Source organism: Vanessa atalanta, chromosome 16 (assembly GCF_905147765.1).
Source record: "Vanessa atalanta chromosome 16, ilVanAtal1.2, whole genome shotgun sequence".
In the NCBI taxonomy this organism is placed as follows: domain Eukaryota; kingdom Metazoa; phylum Arthropoda; class Insecta; order Lepidoptera; family Nymphalidae; genus Vanessa; species Vanessa atalanta.
In genome coordinates, this window is record NC_061886.1 from 5,589,316 (window position 1) to 5,614,817 (window position 25,502).

At 30.6% G+C, this 25,502-nt stretch overlaps 1 protein-coding gene across 3 annotated transcripts in view; it reads left to right on the plus strand.

Moving 5' to 3' along the window:
• LOC125069689 (rap1 GTPase-activating protein 1) overlaps nt 1-25,502 on the plus strand; it is a 264,762-nt gene that overhangs the window by 105,036 nt on the left and 134,224 nt on the right. For 2 of the 3 annotated variants that reach the window (XM_047679221.1, XM_047679225.1), the window contains exon 1: nt 17,484-17,700. The exons of the other annotated variant lie outside the window; for it this stretch is intronic. Coding sequence is in view for 1 of the 2 variants with exons in the window: in XM_047679225.1 (XP_047535181.1) it covers nt 17,675-17,700 (26 nt within the window). In the remaining variant the exon portion in view is untranslated. Of the gene's footprint in view, nt 1-17,483; nt 17,701-25,502 lie in introns of those variants that run through there. 3 annotated transcript variants of the gene reach the window in all.

Sequence of the window (25,502 nt, forward strand, 5' to 3'; positions counted from 1 at the left end):
ATCAATGTAACTTTGTGGTCAGTCGAAGTCGATAAATCAGTTCGTTGATTAGATGATCTAAGAAAACTGATAGATGTTGACGGAAATCACATAGCAAACTCACATATAATGTAAATATACAAGTATACCATAACATCTGATTAGATGATGTTCCAAACATAAAAAGGGTTAAAATGTTGAAAACAAAAGTATTTTTTCAACGCTATTGCCAAAAAGATACGAAACGGTTACAATAGATTGCCATTTAAAGTACCGATTCATACGTTAGAACCCCTGTTTGACATCTGATATCTTTTGGAACTCGTATCTATCGGAAGTTTTAATGGAGCGTATCAATTTCATTTATTGACTACCTTTGTGTATTTAAGCGAGTTAATTGTGAGTGATAACACCCAGTGCAAAAATTCTTACATGTTAATAATATTATAAAAAAATCCACATCAAAATTATTATCTTAATTTTTTTAAATTTGTAATTAGATTTTTTTGTTATTAAATTGACATTTAGACATTTTAATTATTATATAATTTCGAGAAACTAACACAAAATGCCAACAATATTAATAAAAATATATTAAGCGTAAACTTGAAAAACAAAATCCAATAATATTATTGAAGGTAAAACAAGTGTACGATGAAGATTACGGTGGAAGAGAAGGAACAAACGGAGTAGGCACTAATATGAATAGATATGAAAAAATAAAAGCAAACGCTAAAACTGTTTTAGAACTAACACATGACGTATAGTTTGAAATGTTCATAATATTTAATAGGCCAGTTCAGCTTAAAGTAATCTTAGGCTCCTCACGTTGTTTTCCTTCACCGCTGAGCACGAGATGAATTAAAAACGCAAATGAAGCACATAAAAATTCAGTGATTTGAAACCGCTATCATCGGTTAAAATACTCGCGTTTTAGCCACTGGGCCATCTCGGCAGTTCCTTGGCAAGTAAAAAAGTTACATAAAATAAAAAATACGATCTATTTCCTTAAAAATATATTTGATGTTCCAAAACCTGCAACAATTTAACATAAAGAATAATTTCTCATTTTATTTTTTTCTGAATACCTAATAAAAACGTTACATCTGCCGCAAGTATACGAAGCTATTATGTATAGGTGACTAATAATTTAGATAAGAGTCGTAACAGCTCATTTTGCTATCTTTATGGTAGGCAACAATTAAACAGTCTCTGTTTAAGAACAAAAGATCCTTTTTGGGACCGACGTAATATAGTACATGAAATGTTTCTTACACACTTCTCTAACGAAGAATGAAAGATTAAAGTAGTGTAACCCCAAATTTTTTTTCAAGAATGTTGCGACAAATGTCATATCGATTAAAAATTAATAAGGCGCACTATATTGTTACATAAAATAATTTATCATTCAAAATATTTCCTTCAAATAATACAAAACGTATGTATTTCGTCACTAATTAGATAAAATATTACTTATCTCCCATTTTATTAGACAAAAAATGTAGAACTGTCCCTTATATACGTATTAAGAGTCGATAAAAACCAACGTAATAAAGTCAACCAAGTCTTGTAATTAAAATTGACTACCTTATCTAATAAGATATTTCCTGGGATGTGGTAGAAATGTTCATAAACTAGAACGTGCGTATAGAACTTCGCCTCATTTAATGACGTTTTACCTAGCATATTGTTGTATTGACTTAAGCAGATCCCCTTAACACCGCGTGTGCCTTTACGACAAATTAAGGGTTTAACAAGCTTTAAAGTTCAAACATATATGTATTAATTTTCCCCTATGATCAATTATAGCTCTTAAACGTCATAAAATAAGGGTCATTATAGCAGAGTGTCCTCCAATATGTGATCAAAAGCAGAGGCCTAGACGTTTAATTTGTCCTCGCTTTGACGGTAAACACAATTTACCCTAACTCTTCCCTTTCCTTTTAGTGTTGGCTGTCTGACTTCAATGTTTTTTTTTTTTTTACATTTACCACATTCTACATTTTTATGATTTCCTGGTAGTTTTCTGCTAATTGAAGCAAATCCGGTGATTTTTCTTTTCGCTTTTATATAGAAACAGCTGAGCTGAGATGGTTCCGAGCTTTACATTTTATACATTTCTGTAAAATGTCAATTCAATAGTGCTTGTAAAAGTCAAGTTGTCATTTATATTCTAATTTCGATTTTATCTGTCTTAAACGAAGGTTGTGTGACAAATTCGAACAAATACCAACGACTTTTATGTGTATGTCTCGAGCACAGCGTTGAAAGAAAACATCGTTTGGAATACAGCATCTTGGGTGAACTTTTGTCACATGAACCGCACTGTAACAGCATGATGGAATCAACTCTATATCTCTATACATCATAAACAGGGCAGCATGAAAATTTTTAACAAAGTCATCGTCAGTCATAGATTCTGGTCACATTATTGATATAACTTATATATTACCAACAAAGCTTTTTAAAATTGTATATCAACTTTGATTAAAAAATCTGACTTGTGTCAAATTCTTAGCATTACGTATGAAACATTAAAAATAATATACGTAGATAAGCCACTACCCCATAAGTAAAGCCAATATTACAGAAAACCGTATTAACCAGAGGTCGTTGAATTTTATTTGGGTAAGATACATTGCGGTTTTCGGAAGCTAAAATATAGACAATTCGTCTCTCACTGGGCCTTGAGGAAAAATCTCACAAGAAGTTTCAGTTGTGGAAAGAAATTACATTTATTCGATCCATTGATTCGTTGATCCTACATTATACGTACATTTAAGTTTTATGCAATAATTATATATATATATATATATATATATTTTTTAATATCGAGCTCCACCAAATAAAACTAAAAAACATGATAAATATCCCGTTTTAAATACTGTTAGTAATAATAATATTGTCGAAAGGCTACTATGAAAGTATAATTTAAAAAAAATACTATTATACGTGAAAAATCTACGAATAGTGTCTCGTAGCATGGGAACAGCTTGGCCTCAATTTATCTCCGTATTCATTAAAAAGCTCTTTTAATAAAAAAGTAAGTACGAATAATGTAATAAAATTTAGCATGTAATTAATTAGGTTGAAGCTACTTGAAGTCTGGGTAGAATATTTTCGGTCTGTTTATTCCCTCTTCAATTAAAACACGCCTCCTGAATAAGGGAATCCTCTGACGTTAAACGTTAAAATGGCGACAAATCGTATTATTCTTACACGTCGAATATAATTTCTAAATACATTTTTTTTATAATTTTATACCGTCAAATATACTTAGGTATAATGTTCTAAAGATTTTAACTAATGACAATTTTTCGTTTGTAAGCACCCTTAAACTTTTCTCTTTAATATTTTATCTCGTAAAATCTAGCCCTCATATAATTTACATTCATTTTATCATAGATAAGTAACAGACGAATCTACTCCTTATTCCGTAGTCAATAAAGATCTTTTGTGCTTGATTTTTATGTAATTATTATTACAATTTTATTGCCTAAGTCACATTGCGAGCAATACATTTTTATTGCTTAAATTCGTTAATGGTTTTTACGTTTTATATTTTATCAATAGTGGAACCCGTTAAACCATACTAACATTGCACGCAGATTAACTGTATGTACTTTCAAATTTATTTATTTTTTTAACTTCAATTCGAATATAAAAAATATACAATTTGAATACTTCTAAAAAATATCCATTTTGTATTGACATGTCCCTTTATTTCTTTAAAGCATTTACTCTTCTCGTTTATCAATCGCCAATTTGTGTTTATATAAGGAAGGCGCCAATTTTAAAAAGTACCATTCCGATATAAAAAATATTTTGTTTGTGTTAAATAGCTTATTTAATGAGGATTATAGGCGGTATCACTCCAAACTACGATCCAACTACTACAGTAAACATAAAGCAGTCTGGCTATCTGTACTATTATTAAGTTTATGAGATAGACTTGTTTATGAACCAATAAACCGCATGAAATAGACATGCATAATAACGCATTTCAAATTTAACACGGCTTTAATCATGGGGCACAGATAGTATTAAAAAGGTCATTGATATCAACAATGTAATCTATGAAGAAATAAAATCCAACAAAATCATCGATGTAACTTTATCTGATCTTCCCGACATTACGTTCAATCGATTTAATCTGCAATCGAATCATTACGTCACTGATACCGATCGCGATCTACCTTTAGGTCATTAACCTCCGCATTATAATCTGATGGTTGGCAAATATTTAATGACATTACGTCAAAGGAATGTAATCCTTATAGCGAAGGTCTTAAAACTTTGATGTATGAATGAACGGCTTGTTAAACGTACAAGCCCTTTTTAATTGATGTTATACATACTTCAATCCCTGTTTTACGCACTGTTGCTTCGATTATGCTGATTGGTGTAATGCCGTCTTAAATGAACATATGAACCAGGTAGCGAAAGGGTTGTTATTTAAATCGTCGGACACCAGTTTTAGGGTTATTTTTTAATTTGTTATTGACACTTTAAATTTCTATTGCAAATTCTAAAGATTACGTTTATCTGTATTATTGAAGAACATCACGAAGACTTAAGGATAAAAATCCTTTAAAAACTAAATTTTCGTAAGATTATTTATTCTCATTTATTATATATCCAGTATTATATATTTAAGTAGGTACTCATTATACTGGTTTTCTATTTATTTAAATTAATATTGCAAAAAAATATCATAATCCAACCTTAACATTAGAAATCCTCAATCCTCAAAACTTAAATTTCAATGTGTTAAAATCACGTACTTATTTCAAAGAGAATTGTATTATGGTAATGAGTATTGCGAATATTTTAAAAAACTCGCGACAAAACCCTTGTAATCCGGGGGTTTTATTCTTTTTAATTCATCGCAATGCAGCGAAGCGACAATGAGGGTTACAGCCCCAATTTTTAATTCAAATCTCAAAATCTCAATGGGCGACCCTCGAATATTTCGATTTGGTGGTCAGCGTAAGTTGATACTTTATAGCGATCATCGGATTCAAGTAATGGCGCCACAAACGGCTGTTTAAAATCACACGCATTGGATTTAAAATAATTGGTCCATTCATACGCTTGCAGGATATGTTATTTGGGTGGGCGGAATTTGTTTTTTTAAATTACAAAGCTCAAAGAGGAACGGGCACACTTTATTGTCTTTTTTTTAGCATTAGCAGCCCGTAAATGTCCCACTGCTGGGATAAAGGCCTCCTCTCCCTTTTGAGGAGAAGGTTTGGGGCATATTCCACCACGCTGCTCCAATGCGGGTTGGCGGAATACACATGTGGCAGAATTTCGTTGAAATTAGACACATGCAGGTTCCCTCACGATGTTTTCCTTCACCGCTGAGCACGAGATGAATTATAAACACAAATTAAGCACATGGAATTTCAGTGGTGCCTGGGTTTGAACCCGAAATCATCGGTTAAGATGCACGCGTTCTAGCCACTGGGCCATCTCGGCTTTATTGTCTTAAATCACATAAATTGGAAAATGTTTTGAATTTCAATCCATCAATATTTCATTTAAATGATGTAACGATTAGAAATAAAAAAAAATATATTTTTTATATTTGATTGAAACTTTTGATGTACTCTTGACCGGTTTCGGTCACTGATTCTCCACAGACTAACCGTCTGCCCTAAGCAGATATATTTATTTTATTACATTTAAAAAACGCTTACTTTTGACTGCAATCATGCCCGATTGGAAGTACTGATATGATCTTAAATGGAACGCGCTTGACAATAAGATGTCTATTTATTCTTGCCTCAAGATACTCGAATTGTAATAAAACACTACGGGGTAGAAATATCAACACTGTCTAATTCCATACTCAAGACTGTTACTGACCATCTCGAGACCAAGCAAAAACCAATATTTGTAGGCCCGACCGGGTTTGAGCCAAGGACCAGAATAAACGTCTTTATAAACTAGCCACTAGGCCAAAAGAGATCAAATTATCCGTACGTTTTGACAACTTGCAATAATTAAATTCAATTGATATTGTGGAGAAAAATAAAGCGTATTTGCAGTTTATGACATTGATGGATCCCTTTTCAACTCGGACTACCTAATGGAAGATGCAATATGAACTTTTATATTTATGAAATATAGCCATTATTTACTGTTAAAAACTATGATGGACTTTTATTATTATGATAGATTGTTATTTATCGTTAATGTTATAAACAGAAAAATATATTATCGATAATACAACTTATCTCGTACTCAGAGATAACGGAATACAGCTAGAGGCATTTCGTATCCGCCAATCATCAGCATCATAGCTTAAGATATGTATCATTCATTAAAGAAAATAAGTTACATCCCTAAATGCATCACCATAAAATACTACACTCTCGAAACAATAAATAAATTAAGTACCTAATAACACAAACAAAATGATTAAACCAATCAATGCAGGTCCGAGTTATGAGTAAATAAACGGCTTACTTAAAGCAAAATAAATTTAACTATACTGGTAAATTTGAATAGTTTTATGTTTGGATGTTAGTTAGATACTAAAATGGTGGAATGGATTTGGAATAGATACAGCTAATTAACCCCGACTTAACACATACATAAATACCACATCACCCGTCAGACCAGCAAGTTAACTAGCTTAAAAAATATAAAAAAAAAAATTTTTCGAAGGCTACAGGTTAAAATCAGAGCAACACTGAATTTCAATTCTGAATTCCTGAGAAATATATTATGGATTACGTTATATAGAATAACAAGTAAGTATATTAGATTCTGGTCGAGTAACAACAGTGGAGTAATCATTATGTCATATTAATTTTAAATATGTTAGACTATACTGAAAATGTCAAACTAAAGATTCCGTTCAAATGTTTTCATTTGAACATTGTATTGAATTATTGTTGGACCTAAGCCTCAGGTCACGGAAACTTCAAATTGAATTAAAAGTTTCTAATGTTTTTTTTTTTTTTTTTTAATTGAACTCTTGAAGTCCGGCTGTAGAGAGTAACCCAGTTCCATTCCTCTAATTAATCACGTCCCACGACTGTTGCGAGTGTCTGGGAATATAGACAAGATTAATAATCGAACGTTACGTCGATGCAGCGAATTTGATTTGAAAATCGATATTCTAGATACATCAAATCTATTTTGAGATCACTGTATATATGTACCCGAAATAAGCCGCTCATTTATCTAAGATTCAAGCTATGACTCATACATAAAGTTACACACTGATTATGCTGATCACAGATAAAAAATAAAATTTGCATATTCTTAACTTCTTATTAATAATTTATCTATTCAGACTAATATTATAAATGCGAAAGTAACTCTGTCTCATTCTATTTTATGCCTAATACCCTACGAACAACGCGAGCGAAGCCGGTGGCATAACTAGTTGAAAATAAATTATTAACAACCACCGAGTTTGTCCGTGCTTAGCTTTTATGTAGGTTTAGTTTATCTCACGCTCGGCAGTGAAGAGAAACGTCGTAAGGAATCCTACATGTATTGGATGATATTTTGCCACATCACATACACAACATCCACCATCCTACAAATGCTTGTCTTACGACAAAAAGACACAAAAATGTTACTTAAATGTTACTTACTTTACTTCTTTACAAATATACGAGTGTTTGTGGGTAATAATGGTAATAATGTGTGGGTGGGTTTGTTCTTAATACTTGAAGCAATAGATCTGTATGATATTTCCCATGGATATTGTTTTTGTTTTTTAAACCAGTGTGACATTTGACATAGCCTTTTATATTGGATATTCCATCAAAAATAAGTATGATATCAGATTTATAATTAAATTTTATTAGTATAAAATAGCGGGCGATTTGGGAAGGAAATCTACCTATTTAAATAATAATATTATTCATTAGTATAGATTATATATAGTTTATCTTACTTAATTAAATCAGATTAAGCTGAGTTATTTTTTTTTTATTGTTTTATGTTCTCATTCGAGAAAGGCAAATGTTCGTGACCATACAGCTTTAAATTTTTGTTATATTTTTTGTATTGCGTTTAAACGTTTAATCGACGTCACATTGATAAATGTCTGTCATTATTGATGTGTCGGTTAAAAAATAAAACAAAGTTAACGACCTTAAAGGGAATGTGTCTCATTTGAACTGCACAATCGTATACAATAGGATTAAAAGAGCTATTGTGAGGAGCGTGTCTGACTTAATACAATCCATTCTAGCTGCACAAAGAGTACCTCTTTGTATAAAATATCTGTCTGAAAGATGAAATTTTAAAGGTCGCGGTGGAATTCATTGTCACATCCTTACATCACTTACCAAAAGACAGTAAATTAACTTTTTTTTTTCATTTCGTCTGGAAATTACTTTTGTGGAAGTTGACGGGGTCAAAATAAATATTTTTATAGGTACTGTATACTTTATTTACACTAATATAATAATACTAATTCATTCTATAATATTAACGAATATGACAATGGAAATTGACATATTATTAAAAAGTTAATTTTTATTCTATTAGGTCACTATTCTAGAAATTAGATTTTATTCCATGATATTTTAAATCTATAACAAATAATATTTATTAATAATTATGTGAATATTAATTTTTAAATTCTGATATTTATACATAAATTCTTCTTTAGTATATTAAAATAAATTGTGTAACAAATATCGTAATAACAGTTACGGCCATAAAAGTAATATCTTCGCTTATCGATCTTCTCGATTAAAAATACTTGTATTATATGGAACAGGACATTATTTTTAACTGATAATCTTTTTGTAAGCACATACCAGGCAAATAAATAATTTTAATTTTAATACTATTACGCTTCTACGTACGAAGATATATAAATAAAATTATATCCCATTTAATAAATACTTTCAAGTTAGCGATAAACGAAGATTAAACATTTATGAATAGCTTAAAGTGACTCATGACTCTTAAAACGATATACATATATGTATATATGAAACAATAACGGAAACCCAACTTTAGGATAACCTTTTTAATAAATAATAGAACGTCAAAAAACACATAAGTCTATTAGAAAAAAAAATCAATTGAAATTCTTGGTCGACATTTTATATAAATTGTTTAAAAATTAACAAGTGATTTTAAAAGTGATAAGTGACTATCTAGACGACTATACTCGACAACAGTCACTTTTTTATAGCCGGATTTCCGAATAGACATTATATATGCATTACATTAATTATCAAGCGACAAAATCATTGATAAGGATATTAGATCGAAACGATAAATAGATAGATAGTAAACACAGGTTTTTCATTTGTTTTGTAATTGAAAATAAATAAATGTAATGAAATAAAAAAAAATATATATATATTTTTAAAATATTTATTCGAAAAATTAAAAAAAAATCATATAAAACTTACAGTTCTTCATTTAGCATTGTATAAGATTTATATAAAAAGGTCATTGACATCAACTTAGAAAAAAGGGTGGCGATCGTTCCGTTGTTTCGGAGCTTTTATTCTCTTTGTGAATATTGTTACGCACTTGTAAGTCTTCACCTTGCTCTGAACTACATCTTGCTTGAAATTATACAAGGGGATTTAAAAAATAAACTTTAATATTTGCTTTCGGTGGAAGTTTTACAAAGATGTTCAAATATTTAATTAAATAATACTTCATACATAATAATGCATGTAAAATGAAAAGTCAGTTTATTAGAATTAGACAATTATACATTTACTTAAACTTCTCATAAACGTAGATTTTTTTTAATTATTCTAGATTATAGGTATAAAGTTTTGAATTGCTACGACTTTTTTTTATTGGAATAAAATGCGCAAAGCGCTTCTAACTAGTAGCTAAATAATGACTTTCAGTTGTAGTTTTTTTCCATAACGCATACGTTATAGTTTGCGTTTTAAACTATACTTCGTCTAAAATAAAGCTGTAACAAAAAAGTTTTTATATCATATAGTCAAATTGAATCGCCCTGTACGTTCAATAAAAATATGTAAAGTTAAGATCTCATATTAACATCAAATACTTTCATATAATAAACTTAACTGTGTGAATAACAGCATCCCTTTGTGGTCTATTGTTGTTTTGTGGGAACATTTCTACTGGGTCATGTATACTAATATCCTATTGTTGAAGGGTATAACACTAACTTGCTCTTCTTGATTTGCGAAGGGAGTGGTCAGTTTTAAGACGCATTCTTTACATTTCTATAGAATACAAACAAAACTCTTGTTCTTCATTCTAATAGTTTTATTGAGTTAAAACAAATGTGTGTGTGTGTTTTTTTTTTATGGCATCAGTTGGCGTACGAGCATATGGGCCACCTGATGGTAAGTGGTCACCACCGCCCACAGACAAAGGCGCTGTTAGAAATATTTACCATTTCTTACATCACCTATGTGCTTGTGATTACACTGGCTCACTCACCCTTCTAACCGGAACACAACAATACAGAGTACTGTTATTTGAGTGTGTGAATACTTATATTTATATCATGGACGTTAAAATTATAAGTCAAATTATTTTTATTGATATTTAAAAAAAAAGAGTTCAATAATTTCATGCGATTATTTATAAAATAAATTAAAATTTATCGTTAATATTTCTTTTCTGTTTAATAAAATTGGTATTAGCACGTCGTAGACCGGCTATTTACAGAATAATCGGCGTGGCTCATTACTTATTGTATTATAATTAAATAGGTAATTAAATACAATTGAAATATTATTTATTATCCTCTATATATAATATCAATTAGTGTGTGTTATTGGGGTATACGCATACGAGTACTTTATTGTTATATTCGTAAGAGCTTATGCAATACTTCGTTATGTACTTACCCGTTGTCTTAGCGAACTTGTTTCACCAAAAAGGTGGTCTATGATAGACGCTTTTATGCATTTTATATAACTTTGTCTGTTTTTGATAAAAAGTAAAGTGTATGTGGAGGAGTGCAGAAAGCTAATATTTTTATAAAATATACATTAGAAATACATTAAAATAATTTAAAAAATAAAACATTACACTCACTACGATGCGTTTAACACACGTTTATTTTCATAATATTTAATATGAAACATTCATAGTTTACGTTCACATTGCTAATGAAAACACACGTCAAAGAAGAAAATTCGTTACCTTTTTTTTTATTTAATTTTTTTTATTATAGTAGTGACATAGTATCGTCCAGTTGCGCCTCATTTTTCGTATCAACGCATCTAATATTTTATTATCAATGAATTACGGTCGAATTTCGATCAATGGGCGACCACTAGTAATAATAATTTAACTAAATAAATTAAATTACTTTTTATATGCATTTTAAAGGCATCCCAACAGCCTCACTGTAGAAAAATTATTAAAAATGTTGTTTAGCGGATACCTCACTACATTGATTTGAAATTCGAAAGACACGCTTTGTAGCATCTTATAACTTTTAAGCAACATCTATATGCAACTCGTTAAAAACCGCGGCTTGGCCCATGTGTGTGTTTGGCACCCTAGTTCGTTATCTGTGCCCTTGACAATGTTATTATATATTTCATGATGATCGGTTGAGTAGTTAAGATCATATAGCTTAACAAACAAACAAGCTAATTTTCGTATTTATAACATTAGTGAGGTTGCCGTAAATGTATAATTTGTAATAAACTATGTAGATTTCAATTAGATTGCATTTCCACTAAGCTCGAGTCCGGACGATAATTTCAAATTACGAGGAGCAATTGCATTGGAGCCACTCCACTCCTTTGATATCTTGAGCTTAAATTGTATTACGTAAGATAGAATATTGTAATTTAAGTTTTTATTGCTTAATATTTATGAAAGAACATCACTATTTAAACTATATCTATTATATAAAGCAGGCCGGACGAGTACCATGCAGACGAGTCACTTTTCGTTCACTGCAAGGAACAACTGATACGCAACTAGGTCATTGACCTTCAGTTAACAAAATGTCGCAAAGTTTAGAAACCATATATATAAGGCACGGATGCCTATGAAGATATTGTTTGATTTAAGAAAATAGCAAAATAAATTTATAAAAATTTACCCGCAACTTCTCTCCCGGAAAAGTAGTAGCTACTGTTATTCCAAAGGTCCAAAGGTCGTATCTTCTTTTTTTTGTTACTTTATCATGATTTTAAAATGATATTAAGTCGATGTGTGTATAATTTTTATACATGTACTTGTATATGTAGTAAGTTAAACACTTGTATTTTACAAATTATTGTGCCCCTTCCCACATATTTCATAATCAGTCCTCTACCCAAAGATTGCCTGGAAGAGATCGCCGCGTTAGTGATAAGGCTGCCTGTTGAATCTCACACAAACTTTGTAACTCATCGTGTATATTTTTGTATTATTTTTAGTGTGCAATAAAAAATATATATAACATTATTTATTTGTTAGCTAGTTTAAACTATCAATGAAGAACGTTTATTCTATGAGATTTAATTTAAATAAATATAAATAACTAAATATAATAAAGTAACATAGTAATTTTACATTGAAATATGTTTTAAGTTGGATTTTTATCGTTACATAAGATCTTTTGGAATAACAGTAACGCAAAGTCGCTCACTGGACCATAAACTATATCTATGCAAATATCATGTCGATCTGTAATGTTGCTTCGTTTCTGCTCGAAAGATACAGGAAAAAAAAATACACTTTCCCACCTATAATACATAAAAGTACTAGTTAATGCTCTTGAGTACCTACTCCTGTGTTGGTTTCTACGCATCGCGTATCTTTGTTATGACAGATAATTGAAAATTTATATTTTCTTTATTAATTATCTTTTTTCAAATGCACTCTGCATTTAAACGTTTAAATTATCTTAAATTATTTTTTATTTCAAACAAAATCAATTTTTTATATGTGGTATTTTAATTTACACTATTTGTATGTCTGTGTACCAGTATCTACTGGCATTTAAATGGTTTCATTTATATAGATTCCTTAATTTTTAAATGATATTCTCTACTTTTCTCTATTTTTCAGCTTATTTTCAACCTATCGAGGAATGAGTGTATCGCACTATATGCACTTTTTGTAAAATAATTTTTTGTGCGATGAAACCTTATATATATTTTAAATGTGGAAGTTTGGATGGTTGGATGTTTGTTACTTAATCACGCCATAACGATCGATCGGATCTGAATGAAATTTGACACAGAGATAGATTATAGTCTAAAATACCACCTTTACCTTTTTATCACGGAAAATGTACCAACACCTGCACAATAACCGCGAAGCCACCAGCTGAATTAATATAATATAAATTGCTTATAAAAAAAAAGTTCAAAATTTTTAGATATGGCTGTTTTTTACAACTTATTTTTACAATTTAATATCTGTTAAATCAATGAAATATTAAAAACGATTTTCAATGATAATACTAATAAAAAAATCCATACTTTCATTATCAAAGCTGTTAAAATTAAACATTTTTTAATATTATTGCGTATAACGTATGCAATTGCCTTAAAATTCCTCATAGCTGATTGCCGGTTAGGCTTACGAATAGCCTACCTGACCAGCGGTCGTTTTGTTAATAGGTTTCCTGCAGGCTGCGTAGTCTAACATTTACTGTCTTCCTAGTGTTTTGGACGTTTTGCCACTATATAATTATTGCGTATTCGCTTATTCTCTTATGAGAGGTCGTGCGCAAAATTATTTTGCTTCAGGCAGCTCGGAAATTACGCTTTATTGGTTAATAATATACCTTCTAAATTTATAATGTTATTTACGAATTATATTAAAATATTACTGCATTATTTTTAAACGTTTACAAGTGTGTGTTCAGATAAACAATCATTTATCTCTTTCTGTTTACCTTCATTTAACACTCGAGAAAAGAAGACACTGCATTTATTAATTAAACTTAAATTAATTTATAAGTAAGACTTTTAATTTTTCAGTATATCAAATCAATCTAATTCCATATGATATATGAGTAAATACTCAAGCACATAAAAGAGTAACATTAATTTCGAGGGGTCATTACGAATTTCATGCAATTGTAATTCAGTTTGGTTGCAAAAAAAAATGGGTTTTCTAATTTAAATTTTGCCGTAACACGTTTTGCTGATAAAATTGATGATGAATGCATCTGAAGTCGGTCAGGTCAAACACGATCACGCTCTCATCGGAATCGCGGAATATAACGAGATTTGAAACGAGATTACGATTACAATTGAACATCAGACGGTGGCACCTTGCAGAGACCGGCCGCTATGCTAATGTACTGCAGGTTCACATTGCAAATGAGATATTAGATTTTTTTTCAATCAAGTTTGTCGCGAACTTGTTTTGTAAATTTGTTTTAATATGATAATATGAATATGATTTACTTGGTGGTAGGGCTTTGTGCAAGTCTGGGTAGGTACCACCGACTCATCAGATATTCTACCGCCAAATAACAGTACTCTGTATGGTTGTGTTCCGATTGGAAGGGTGAGTGAGCCAGTGTAATCACAGGCACAATAGACATAACATCTTAGTGTCCAAGGTTGGTGGCGTATAGGTGATGTAAGGAATGGTTAATATTTCTTACAGCGCCTTTGTCTATGGGCGGTGGTGACCACTTACCATCAGGTGGCCCATATGCTCGTCCGCCAACCAATGCCATAATAAAATATATATTATTGTAATGGTTCACATAACTATTTTAAATCGCAAATCTAACATTGTCAATATTATAAGGAATAACTCCTTGCAGATTTTTGGTTTCGGTTTTTTTCTTAGCTTCCAAGTTATGATACATATTTTGCAATGTTCTATACTATTTGTTTTTGTTTCAGGTAAGATTATAATGCAACTTAATTAACAATTCTTTATTTTCGGTTACTAAATAAAAAGGGTAAGTACATATTAATACTTTATTTAAATTCAAATCCGCCAAATTGATTTCGTTATACCGGACGAGTGACAGCTTAAATTAAATTTGATCTTCAATTTAACCCAGATCAGTAAACTAATTTTCAACAAACTCGGGGTTAACGCGCTATCACAAGTGTAAAATCAAGGCGACATTTAAATACTTTTTGTACAACTTCGTTTTCATTTAATTCTAAATGAATAATTTTGAGAAATTATCAATACCTATTACAATTTAATTATTAGTTATTTTTTCCATAAAATTCTATAATATTAAAAACTTCGGCTTCAATCTGAATTGAAATAATTTCAAATATTTTCAAGGCTAATATTATGTTCGACAGTTATTCTACAGGAACGTTAGGTACATGTACACTATCTCATTCAAAGTGAATACCGGGTCTAAAGGTCCCAAGCACAGCAAACAAACCTCGTGGGTAATTTTAGAATGTTTGAAGTCCCATGTTGAGTTAATTACAGGTCAAACTGGGTTATGACCCTTTTCAAGTTTGTGAAGAATGGCTTAAGTGTATTTAATATTACGCAGTTAGCAATTTGTTAGGTCATTGTACTTTAATTTTACAGAAACCTCTTTGATATCACTGTAATTTGATACAGCAGGTTTGTTTTAAAGAAATACACTCTTACAATATAAGTTAAATGACCCACGAGATGTATAATGTCGTCACGAATTCTTATTTCGTAACGATAACATAGTATAAGACATTTGCATATTCCATTTAAAGTTTTGAACCATCGTAATCTTTTGATTCAAGCTCGCTTTTGAATAGTACTTTGTTGACTTCCTGCTGCTATCAGGAATAGCAATACCACGTGCTTGTTTCAATCGGGCTCGACACGTGCCTAGCTTACAACATTATCAACGTATGCCTTATGCGAATGCAATCAGAACTACCTTCCGAATAGGGCTAAGTGCTTAGAAAAAAACTATTCATCAAAACTTTGTTATTCCTCTTATAATTAACTTGCACTTAATAGGTAACAATTAGAACATTACAGATGCATACGTGAATCTTTTTATACAGATAGACAGACAAGTAAATTAATTCTTGTTCTGGTGGTTTTTATATGTTCGTGTATTTTCATTCCACACACATCATTAATTCTACTTCTGGGAATCTTTCGCATTTTTGTGTTCCGATGTATGTAGTGAGTTAATGTAACCACTCGCACTAAGGATATACATAACATTTATATAGTATTTCAATAAATAAAATGGCCGAGAAGACTATAAGCTGTGTTCAGATAATACCACTTTTGGTCAAATTGGTAAATTTGGTAAATTTCCTGCCTACTTTCTTTGGTTTAGTCTTGGATGAATGCAATCGATATATTTGTAATCTATAAAAATAATACACTTAATACCAATTTAAACGTTAACTGTTTCGTGCATTTATTCCAATTAGCTCCCTGAAAAACAAAACGGTTAAAATCCCAACCACACCCTTATTAAGGTGCACAGGTGCTCGCGAAACAGCACACTGACCCCGATTCCCGAATTCAGCGCCACGGGACGTCCCATGCCCTATTGTCGGTAATCTTTCCATCTCTTCCAAATTAGGAAGCTGAGAAATCTCGATAAAAGAACATGACTAACGTCTGTTTATACAATCGTATATGGCGTAAATCAATTTCGAACGTTGTATAAACTTTTTCGATATACAAAACAAAAATTGTTCGGACAAATTGTCTATGAAAAATAAATTATAACTTTTTAATAGGTCTGTTTTTACATTCAGAAGTTCATAATTTGTTTATAATTTAGAATTTAAATATAAAAACGGAACGTAAATTGTGTTCGTTTCAAACTTAGTACGTTACGTTTAAAGGCAACAATACACTCTTAGACAAGTGAAACTAAGGAAAACCTATCTTTTAGCATACAAAATGAAAGTACAATTTATGCCTGGTTGTTGGTACTGAGGGACGTCTCCAGGTAGATTATCGGGGAACATTAGTATGCGTCGCGAAACTGAGTGAAGAGGCGTGTAGCATCAATAAGATACAGTGACTAACATACGACTAATGATGCCCCGGTGAACTGTTGGAATACATTACACCATAGACCTAACACAGAAGTAACGGCAAATAACCCTTTGTTAAGACTTGGCTTTAGTTAAACGTTTTTAAATTTATCTCTTTTAACTTTAAAATTTTAATATAAAAATCTCACAAAAAACATCACATAGATATTATCGTATCGTATTTTAAAACGTTCACTTATACGCGTTAAAAAAATTTATGATCGGTAATTAATTATTTAAATATTTATATTTAAATTATGATTGGAAAAAAAAGAAATCGATACAGTACCGAGTTGCATTGTTATTTAATTATTATTAAACATTTTTGTTTCTTAATTTTAACACGTCATGCATGGTTAACGTGATGTGATTAATTGTAGTGCTTATTTACATAAGAATTTATCGCACCCTCTTACCCTATTTCGTTTATTTGTAAATTGTATGATGGATGCGTGCCTACCCCATGATCGCTGCATCTCCGGCGCAAGCGCAGCGAACAACCGTCCGGTTACGACTTGCGGCCAATCAGCGTAATGGAAGCTTCACTCAAAAATTAGTTGTTGTTCGTCTGCTCATCGGTGTGGTTGTGTCGCTCGTGCAATTCTTTTTGTTTCTCGAGTATCGGACTTTTTAAAGTTTTAAATAATATTTTAATGAATTCGTGAAATATGGGCATGTATGTGAAAATGTGCTTCTATTATTTTATGATTCTTAAATATTGATGGATTTTGTAAGCCCTTTACATTTTTGTGGCCGGATTGTTTACTATGGTGATCGTCAGCGTTTTTAACAGGTCAGTGAGAAATGTTAATTGATTGACACGGATTGAAAATATGAGTTAGATTTGCATGTTTTTTGTGCTTGATGTTTGTACGTATTTGAACTTATATGAAGACATTATTTTATTAATAAGTATCTACTTATTCATGATTCATTGAAACATATTATTTTTTTCATGAATTATTTACTTTAATCTTTATTTTAGTTCAAGAATATTCTTTTTGTTACGATTGACTAACTCGGTAATATCAAAGTTATGTATGAGCCCACATAACTGATAGGAACAACGTTTACAAATTTATGTACTATCGCCTAATTATGAATTCATTTATTTAGTTACGTCGTATTAATTACGACGATATCGATAGTCACTATCCACCATTTTGTAATTCGATTGTACTAAATACTATTAATAATGAATTTCGTCTATAACTTTCTTTATACTTGGTTATTAAATTTATTTTTTATTACTAATATATTTCTATAATTATTTTATTATTATTACGTTAGACTATAAGTGTTTATTTTATATTCTCATAATAATTTAAACCGAAAAATGTTGTTTGAACAAATATAATTACTTATAATATGTATTAAAAAAAAAAACACAAGTTCCGTAACGTTCAAGAAAAAAAAACAAACAAACCTAATGTGTCAAGCGCGAAGCTTCTAATTATACTTAACATCTGTCATCGTAGTGCCATAATGTCCCCCACAGTTGGAACTATTCATTGACAAATGTCATTAAGGTATCATTACTATTACTGATTGAAATGTAATTATTGAACATTATGTAATCGTTTTCATATATTACACGTAATTATGAACGTAGATACTTCTTTATTCATAAGTTAATGTAAATCGGAAAGACATTTGCAAGTCTATTTTATTATATTACTTACGTCTTTTCTTATTAGTAAGTTGCAAAAAGATTTAGAAAATTTAATATCTATTTTAATTTTTATGAAACTTATTCAATTTAAAATAAAATCTAATAAATCTAATAACTTTAACATAAAACATTACATATGTATCTCATGTATGTTATAATAAATTAAAATAAAATTTATTTTTTTGGATTTTTATAATATATTCTCACGCCTTGTTTTTATATAAAACAGGAAACAGTTATTACCTTTCCCTCTTATTCTCAACCATCACAAATGTTATACGATTTGTTACGGTAGCTCACTAACCAACATTTCACGAATCACCTGTCAATACTTTCCTGATATGCATCCGTCACCTTCTTCCGTTGCGATTGGCATATTGCCGTCACACTCTAACACGCTATGCCGTGTTCAATTTGTGCCTTTTTTCTCCCTTTTTTTGCAAGCTACCTCTTCCTCTTCGCTGAAATAATTCACAAATGAATAAATCATTATCCAATTTTGTACTAACAACTTTAAGGCCTATGCATATGATTTTAGAGTTTTAATTTCCTTGAATGTATTATTGATGTTTCGGTGCGTTTCCGACTACGCACGCGAAATGGAAACTGATCTTTGAATATGCATGTGCACGCATGACATCGCCCAGCTGCACACTTCCATGCATAACGCTGTTCCTCTCATAACCAAGTGCTCGATTATTGACTGCTGTCTTATGTCATATATAGCCATTAGTGCGGTCGTGTCAGCATTTCAAGCATGATTGATTATATTACTCCCGAAATCAATTAATTAATACATCCCGTTGGTATCATATTTCAATTTTAATATGACTCACATTAACAGACTTCTTCTTATCATTGCATTACACGAATTAAACCCAATTAAAGATCAATTATTTTATGGGCAAGTGACCGATTAAAGTTATGACGAATAATGACATCTGCGGGACGGAATAATAATAATTTCATTGATAAAATATAATAGCAATGATTCTCGTGTTCGGGAAGTAGGTACAATTTCTACAATAACATTGTTGAATGTTTAAATTGAAGTCATTAGAACTATTTCACACCAAAAACATGAATCAAGTGAAACATTAGCATGTTATGATGAAGCTATTAACCTTAAAAACGGATTAGACATTATTCCCATAGCTTTTTACCGACCTTGATTCTACGGCGACTTATGTTAATTAGGAAAAATAAACGAGAAATGCATGAGAATCATAACTATAGAATGAATCAGATAAGATAACTCTCGACTGTAAGACAGACTATATTAATAGAAATAATAATAAACAAGGATATGATATGTTTCTAGACAGATTTATAGCAGTTGTGGGCGCCATGTATATAGCGATCTTTAAGAAGTCCCAACTATTTAAATACTATCATTACAATGATTTCTCCGTGTTATTGTGACGACACATTTGATTTATTAATTACTAATAAGTATTGATTTATAGTATTGTTTTAATAAATAAGTTTGTTTTATACAATTAATAATATTTTATTGGAAGTACGAGTCTTGTTTTGGTCTGATTCAGATCAATGTGTGATGGTACGGTATACTATAATTATAAATAGAAAAGTAATTGTTACGTTTTCTCTTATTTAAGTAATTCATGATTTTGATTAAATTTATGTAGGTAACAATAATACTGTATAGTATTTCTTTTCTTACCTAAACCACGGTTAACAGAAGGTACTCGTACAATGTATTATTTTGAAAGAATAAATATATCCTTTAGATATTTAAGACTTAAATCACGATATGAGTATGTCCATTCTTAAGAGTGGGACGTCTGTCCGCAATGAATCAGTGTCCTCGCCCACGGACATATTTACAAATCTAAAGTGTCCAGAGAATATATTATACATTTCTTTCATTGCATTATCACCTTTATTGCTCCTGAATAAGGCCTAAGATAACTGCAACGTGTAAAAGGATTAGGTCAAAGAATGTTAGTAAGTTAAAATAAATTGTATTGTACTATTTTTTATTATGTTTTAATGTTATTTGCCGTCAATTTGACGTCATTTACACGTAGAAAGCCAATACAGGAAAGTACAAATGAGCCTATGATTCACGAATCATAGGCACATTTGTATCTAATTCGCTTTCACTGCGTTCGTTATACCAAACAATAATAATATCACGTACAACATTATCCTAACAATGACATTCGTTCAAAGATATATTTAACACGTTCCTGCAAATGGACATCTTTAATAATCTCTATTTAAAAGTAATGACGACATTATTATTATTACATATTAAACGAAACGTATACCAAGCACTTATAATTTGAACGATCAATCTTTAAAGTTCAATTGAGTAGAATGGTGCTCTAGTGGAAAAGTGAAAAAAAATAACTTCGAATTATTTGAGAAGGGTAAGAATGAACGCTTTACGAGTACGTGTGAACGCATCCATAAATCGACGTCGTTTAAATACGTAAACCGAGTTCCTAGAGAAATCTAACCACAAAGGAATTAATGTGCCTACCACAAAATTTCTATAATTTAACGGAATCATAAGATATTTACAACTTTTACATGGAATTAGAAAATTTAAATCAATGTTTTGATTTTCAAAGATACTGACGAAACAGGTAACAACAAACAACGTACTTTAGTTTTGAACAATCGCGCAATAAAGTTGTTTAAGTGATAAAATATAATTAATTTAAAATGAAGAATTTACAAGATAGTCATAAATAATTAGCGCTATTAAGTGATTGTAATGGAAAGTAGTTTCCACCTCACGCTATCTGATAGAAATTTATAGTCTGGGAATTAATCTTAAAATGAAATAGAGTTATGTATGACTGTCCTTGTGCTGGCATTTAATTAACTGCAGAAATAAACGTTTTCATGATCCATTGACGACCGCGGTCGAGTAGTGTGTACACCGGTTTTTATGGGTACGCCACTCCGAGGTCTCGGGTTCGATTCCCGGCCGATTCGATGTAAAAAAAGTTCATTAGTTTTCTATGTTGTCTTGGGTCTCGGTTACCGTCGTCAATATTTATATTTATCATGATGTTAGGCTCAGAACAGACGAGGGAAATTTTGGGGCACCTACTCTATTAATAACACGTTGATGTTGTTTGTTTAATTTCAACTTACTCATAATCTAATCAAAAAGAACTAAAATTATTAAAATTGCTTCCAAATATTTTTGGAAGTATTCCCACATTTATGCGACACAAAATGTGAAGATCAACTTGAAAATACATACTTAATATTTTACTATGTGTTTTTTTATGTCGTTACTTTACTTTTCTAAATGATATACTTACGTTGCTTTTAATCTGTGCACTCATGCTTCACATGTAATTTACTTTTAATTAGTAACACATTTCACACTTTTTAACGATATTCATTAATCTTATAAATTTATTTCGTTGTAATTCATGTGTTTCAGTTTACTTTTGCGTTAATAATTATATCATTTTCTGCACAATTTATTTGCCACCAATTATTTATGATTGTCAAATGTTATAATCAATAATAACCATTAATCCGACAGATCTTGTTGCGGAAATATAGAGAGAAGCGAATAGGATGAATACGCAAAAATGCCCCCGGTTTATTTCGATAGGAAATTGGACTAACAATGACGCGTCGTATATGCCTATTGTGTTTGCCATCTGTCATTGAGGGTTTCAATCACTCCTGTACTTGATAATACTAGGCTAGCTTCACATACGCTGCGCGCCAATTGTACAAGATTCGCTGTATTATTAGAAACACGAACCAATAAATAGTGTTCGGCACACGCGCTTGCGTCGAAAGTAATATAGCTATTATTGAACTCTCCGTTTTTTTCTATACTCCCCACAATCGGATAAATTTATTTATTAGTCTAGCAGTAAAATCGTTGTAAGGGGCCACGATTTACGACTTAGTTTATTTCGTTGTGGAGATCTATGATGTCTGTCAGTGTTCTCTTTGTTAGAAGCTCGTTAATTTTTAGGTTGTCGAACGATTTAATTACTCGTACAGTATTTATAAAAAATGATTTAACTGTTATTTACTTTTTGTCTTTTTATCTTAAAACTAATTCGCATCCGCGTAGTTTCTAACGCATATCATTTGATGTCTAACAAGTCTATTGTTTGTTTTTTGATAAAGTTCGCTAGTGGGATGAAGTCTATGACTTTGCTGTTAAAGTACGTGATATAAAGTTATAGTTAGCCTATGACCTAAAATTCAGACTAAACAAAAATTGTTTTTCAAATTCGGATAGTACTTACTGAGATTAACGCGTTAAAAAAACTTTTCAGATGTGTAGTTTATGCAGAAATATTAAGTGTATAATATGTCGTCCAATGACTTTGTCATAACCTTGAATTACTAAAGGTGTACTAACCTCTCCTTAGTATGTAATTATAATTAGTTTTTTTAAGACATTTTGTTTCCGTTTTAACATCTATAATGGCTTAATTGCATATCCTTGAGATTGTAGAAATCTATTTTAAGTCAGTGTTTTTTTTTTTAATTTATTTTTTATTATCTAGCAAAAAATAATTTACGAAAATATTTGTTTAACTGAGAAATAATAATAGATTGAACACTACTAGTCTCTAATGAAACCGGTAATATTATACAAAGCATAATATGTTTATTACACATATTTATAAAGGGGATGTATTGATTCGGATGATTTCATTGTTATATGAATTATGAATATTTTATGGCTTATCCACTATTTCACATTGAACGCGGTCATTGTTGGAGAGCAAAGCGGTTCCCCATTCCGTTCATTCCGACTGAATAACTGTCTGTGTGTGTATGTATTTCTATCTGAATTAATTTTATAATTGCGTTATACATTTCTGATGTCAAGTGATTTACCATTATTCTCGTTTAATGTATTTCAGAAAGAACATTTAGTTTGCGTTCACGTTTATTGTTAAAGCGACCGTGACTCGGTAATAGGATTTAAATTTAACGACTGTTATTTATAAGTTTGTAGATTTTCACTCGATTATTTCTTTGGTGGTAAAGATAAAAATGACTATTATCTTTTATACTTATTTATTTATGATATTGTTTTGCCAACCGTAATTTGGGCGATTGAGAGTTTCGATATATTTATAAATTTTTGTTTTTTGCTTACGGTACCAACGTTTTTAACGGTATTATAATCGGATTGTCATGATTTGGTGCAAAAAACTCGTGATTATATTCGATTCAAGTTAATCGGAAATAATCGAATTTGTGTGCGTTTGCAGCGGTTCATAATATAATCTTTACGCTTCCGTTTAATAATTTTTCTGAATGAATTGTAACGGTTGTTTATTTCAAAGTAGATCAAGCAATTAGAGTTATGTATTGAAAACATTTTATATATTAGTATAGATTAACTTTGTTATTTTTTTAACGATTTTTTTTCACACCTATTTAATATTTAAGGATCTTTGATTGGTTTTTATTAAAAAGACATAAATATATATCACTGTGAAGTAAAATTAATGCTCATAACTATCACATGTTGAAATCAACATTCCCTTTTTTTTATTTTAATTAATTCAACATTAATATTGATTTTCTCTTTCTAAAGACGGTTCAAGATAAAAAGTATTAGACACACTGTAACATCAGAATTACAAAGGAACTTCTCGTAATTGAAGATTCGTTGAAAGTCTCCAGCGTTTGTAGCAGGAATTACTTTAATTCAAGACATTTTATTTGCGGTGTTTTTAAAGTCGATTTTCAATTAACTTTCTTTCGCTTTACACAACCCATTTTGTTCAATTGGATGTCGATTGTGTAAACATTATCTTATCACAACGGAAAGGTCAGCGCGAATAGATTCAAACTTCCTAACAACAAAATTAGTGTTCGGAAAACGAAACGAATATTATCACTAACCTTTGGAGTGATATTTTTAGTTAAGTGCAGACTGATTTTAAATTTAGTTGATAAGACAATAGTTTTAGTTGAAATAATTATATTTGGAAATAAACTCTATATAAATACTTAATTATTTATTATACTTGCAAGTATCGCTTCGCCTTTGTTCGCTTCAACAAAGCCAACTAAAACTAACTTTGTTATTGGCTTGTATTTGACCTGCTTGTCAGTTTTCTCTGTATATGTATATTGTACCATATGCTTTAGTTTATGATTGACTAGCTTCCCGACCCGACTTCGTATGCGTAGAATGAGGTCTACATAAAACGTTTCTAGTGTAATATACATCACTATTAGTTTACGCGTCACGTCAGCAAAGTTCCGAGTCTGCACGTTATTTTTTCCGGGATCTTTGACAATTATCGTCGAATTTCAGCCAATAGACATAAAATCTTTAATGAATTATATAGCTATATATATATGAATCACTTGTTTATTGGTGGAAACCGGAACAAAACCTTCAGTAGTTTTTGAGTTTATCGTGTTCAGACAGACAGACACGGCGGGAGGAATTTAGTTTTATAATATGTAGTGATATTCAGAATTGAACACTCGAATCGTATATGAAATGTTAACGATTTTTATTACTTTTTTAATTAATGATTTTAACGCACAATTACGCAGAGTTTTTCTCTGTTGTATGTTTAAATACGTTGGCATTTACTTTTTCTTAAAACGAAATAACCGTTTGTTTGTCACGCGAGTTTCAGATTCATAAATCTACATTGAAGCGTTTTCGCTATTTTGAACGGATGAATAAGAAATTATTGTTGATAGAAAACAGATTTATCATATTCTCTTCTTACAGCGGGTTGCTTTACGTAACAGAAAGTGACAAGCAAAATTGTAGTGTATACAATTTTATGAAACTTACATAAACTGTTTATTGAATGTATATAAAAGTATCCAAATAATAATTCAGTAAGAATTTTCAAACACTATTCGTAAAATCGATACTTCTATACTAATATTATAAATGTGAAAGTAACTCTGTCTGT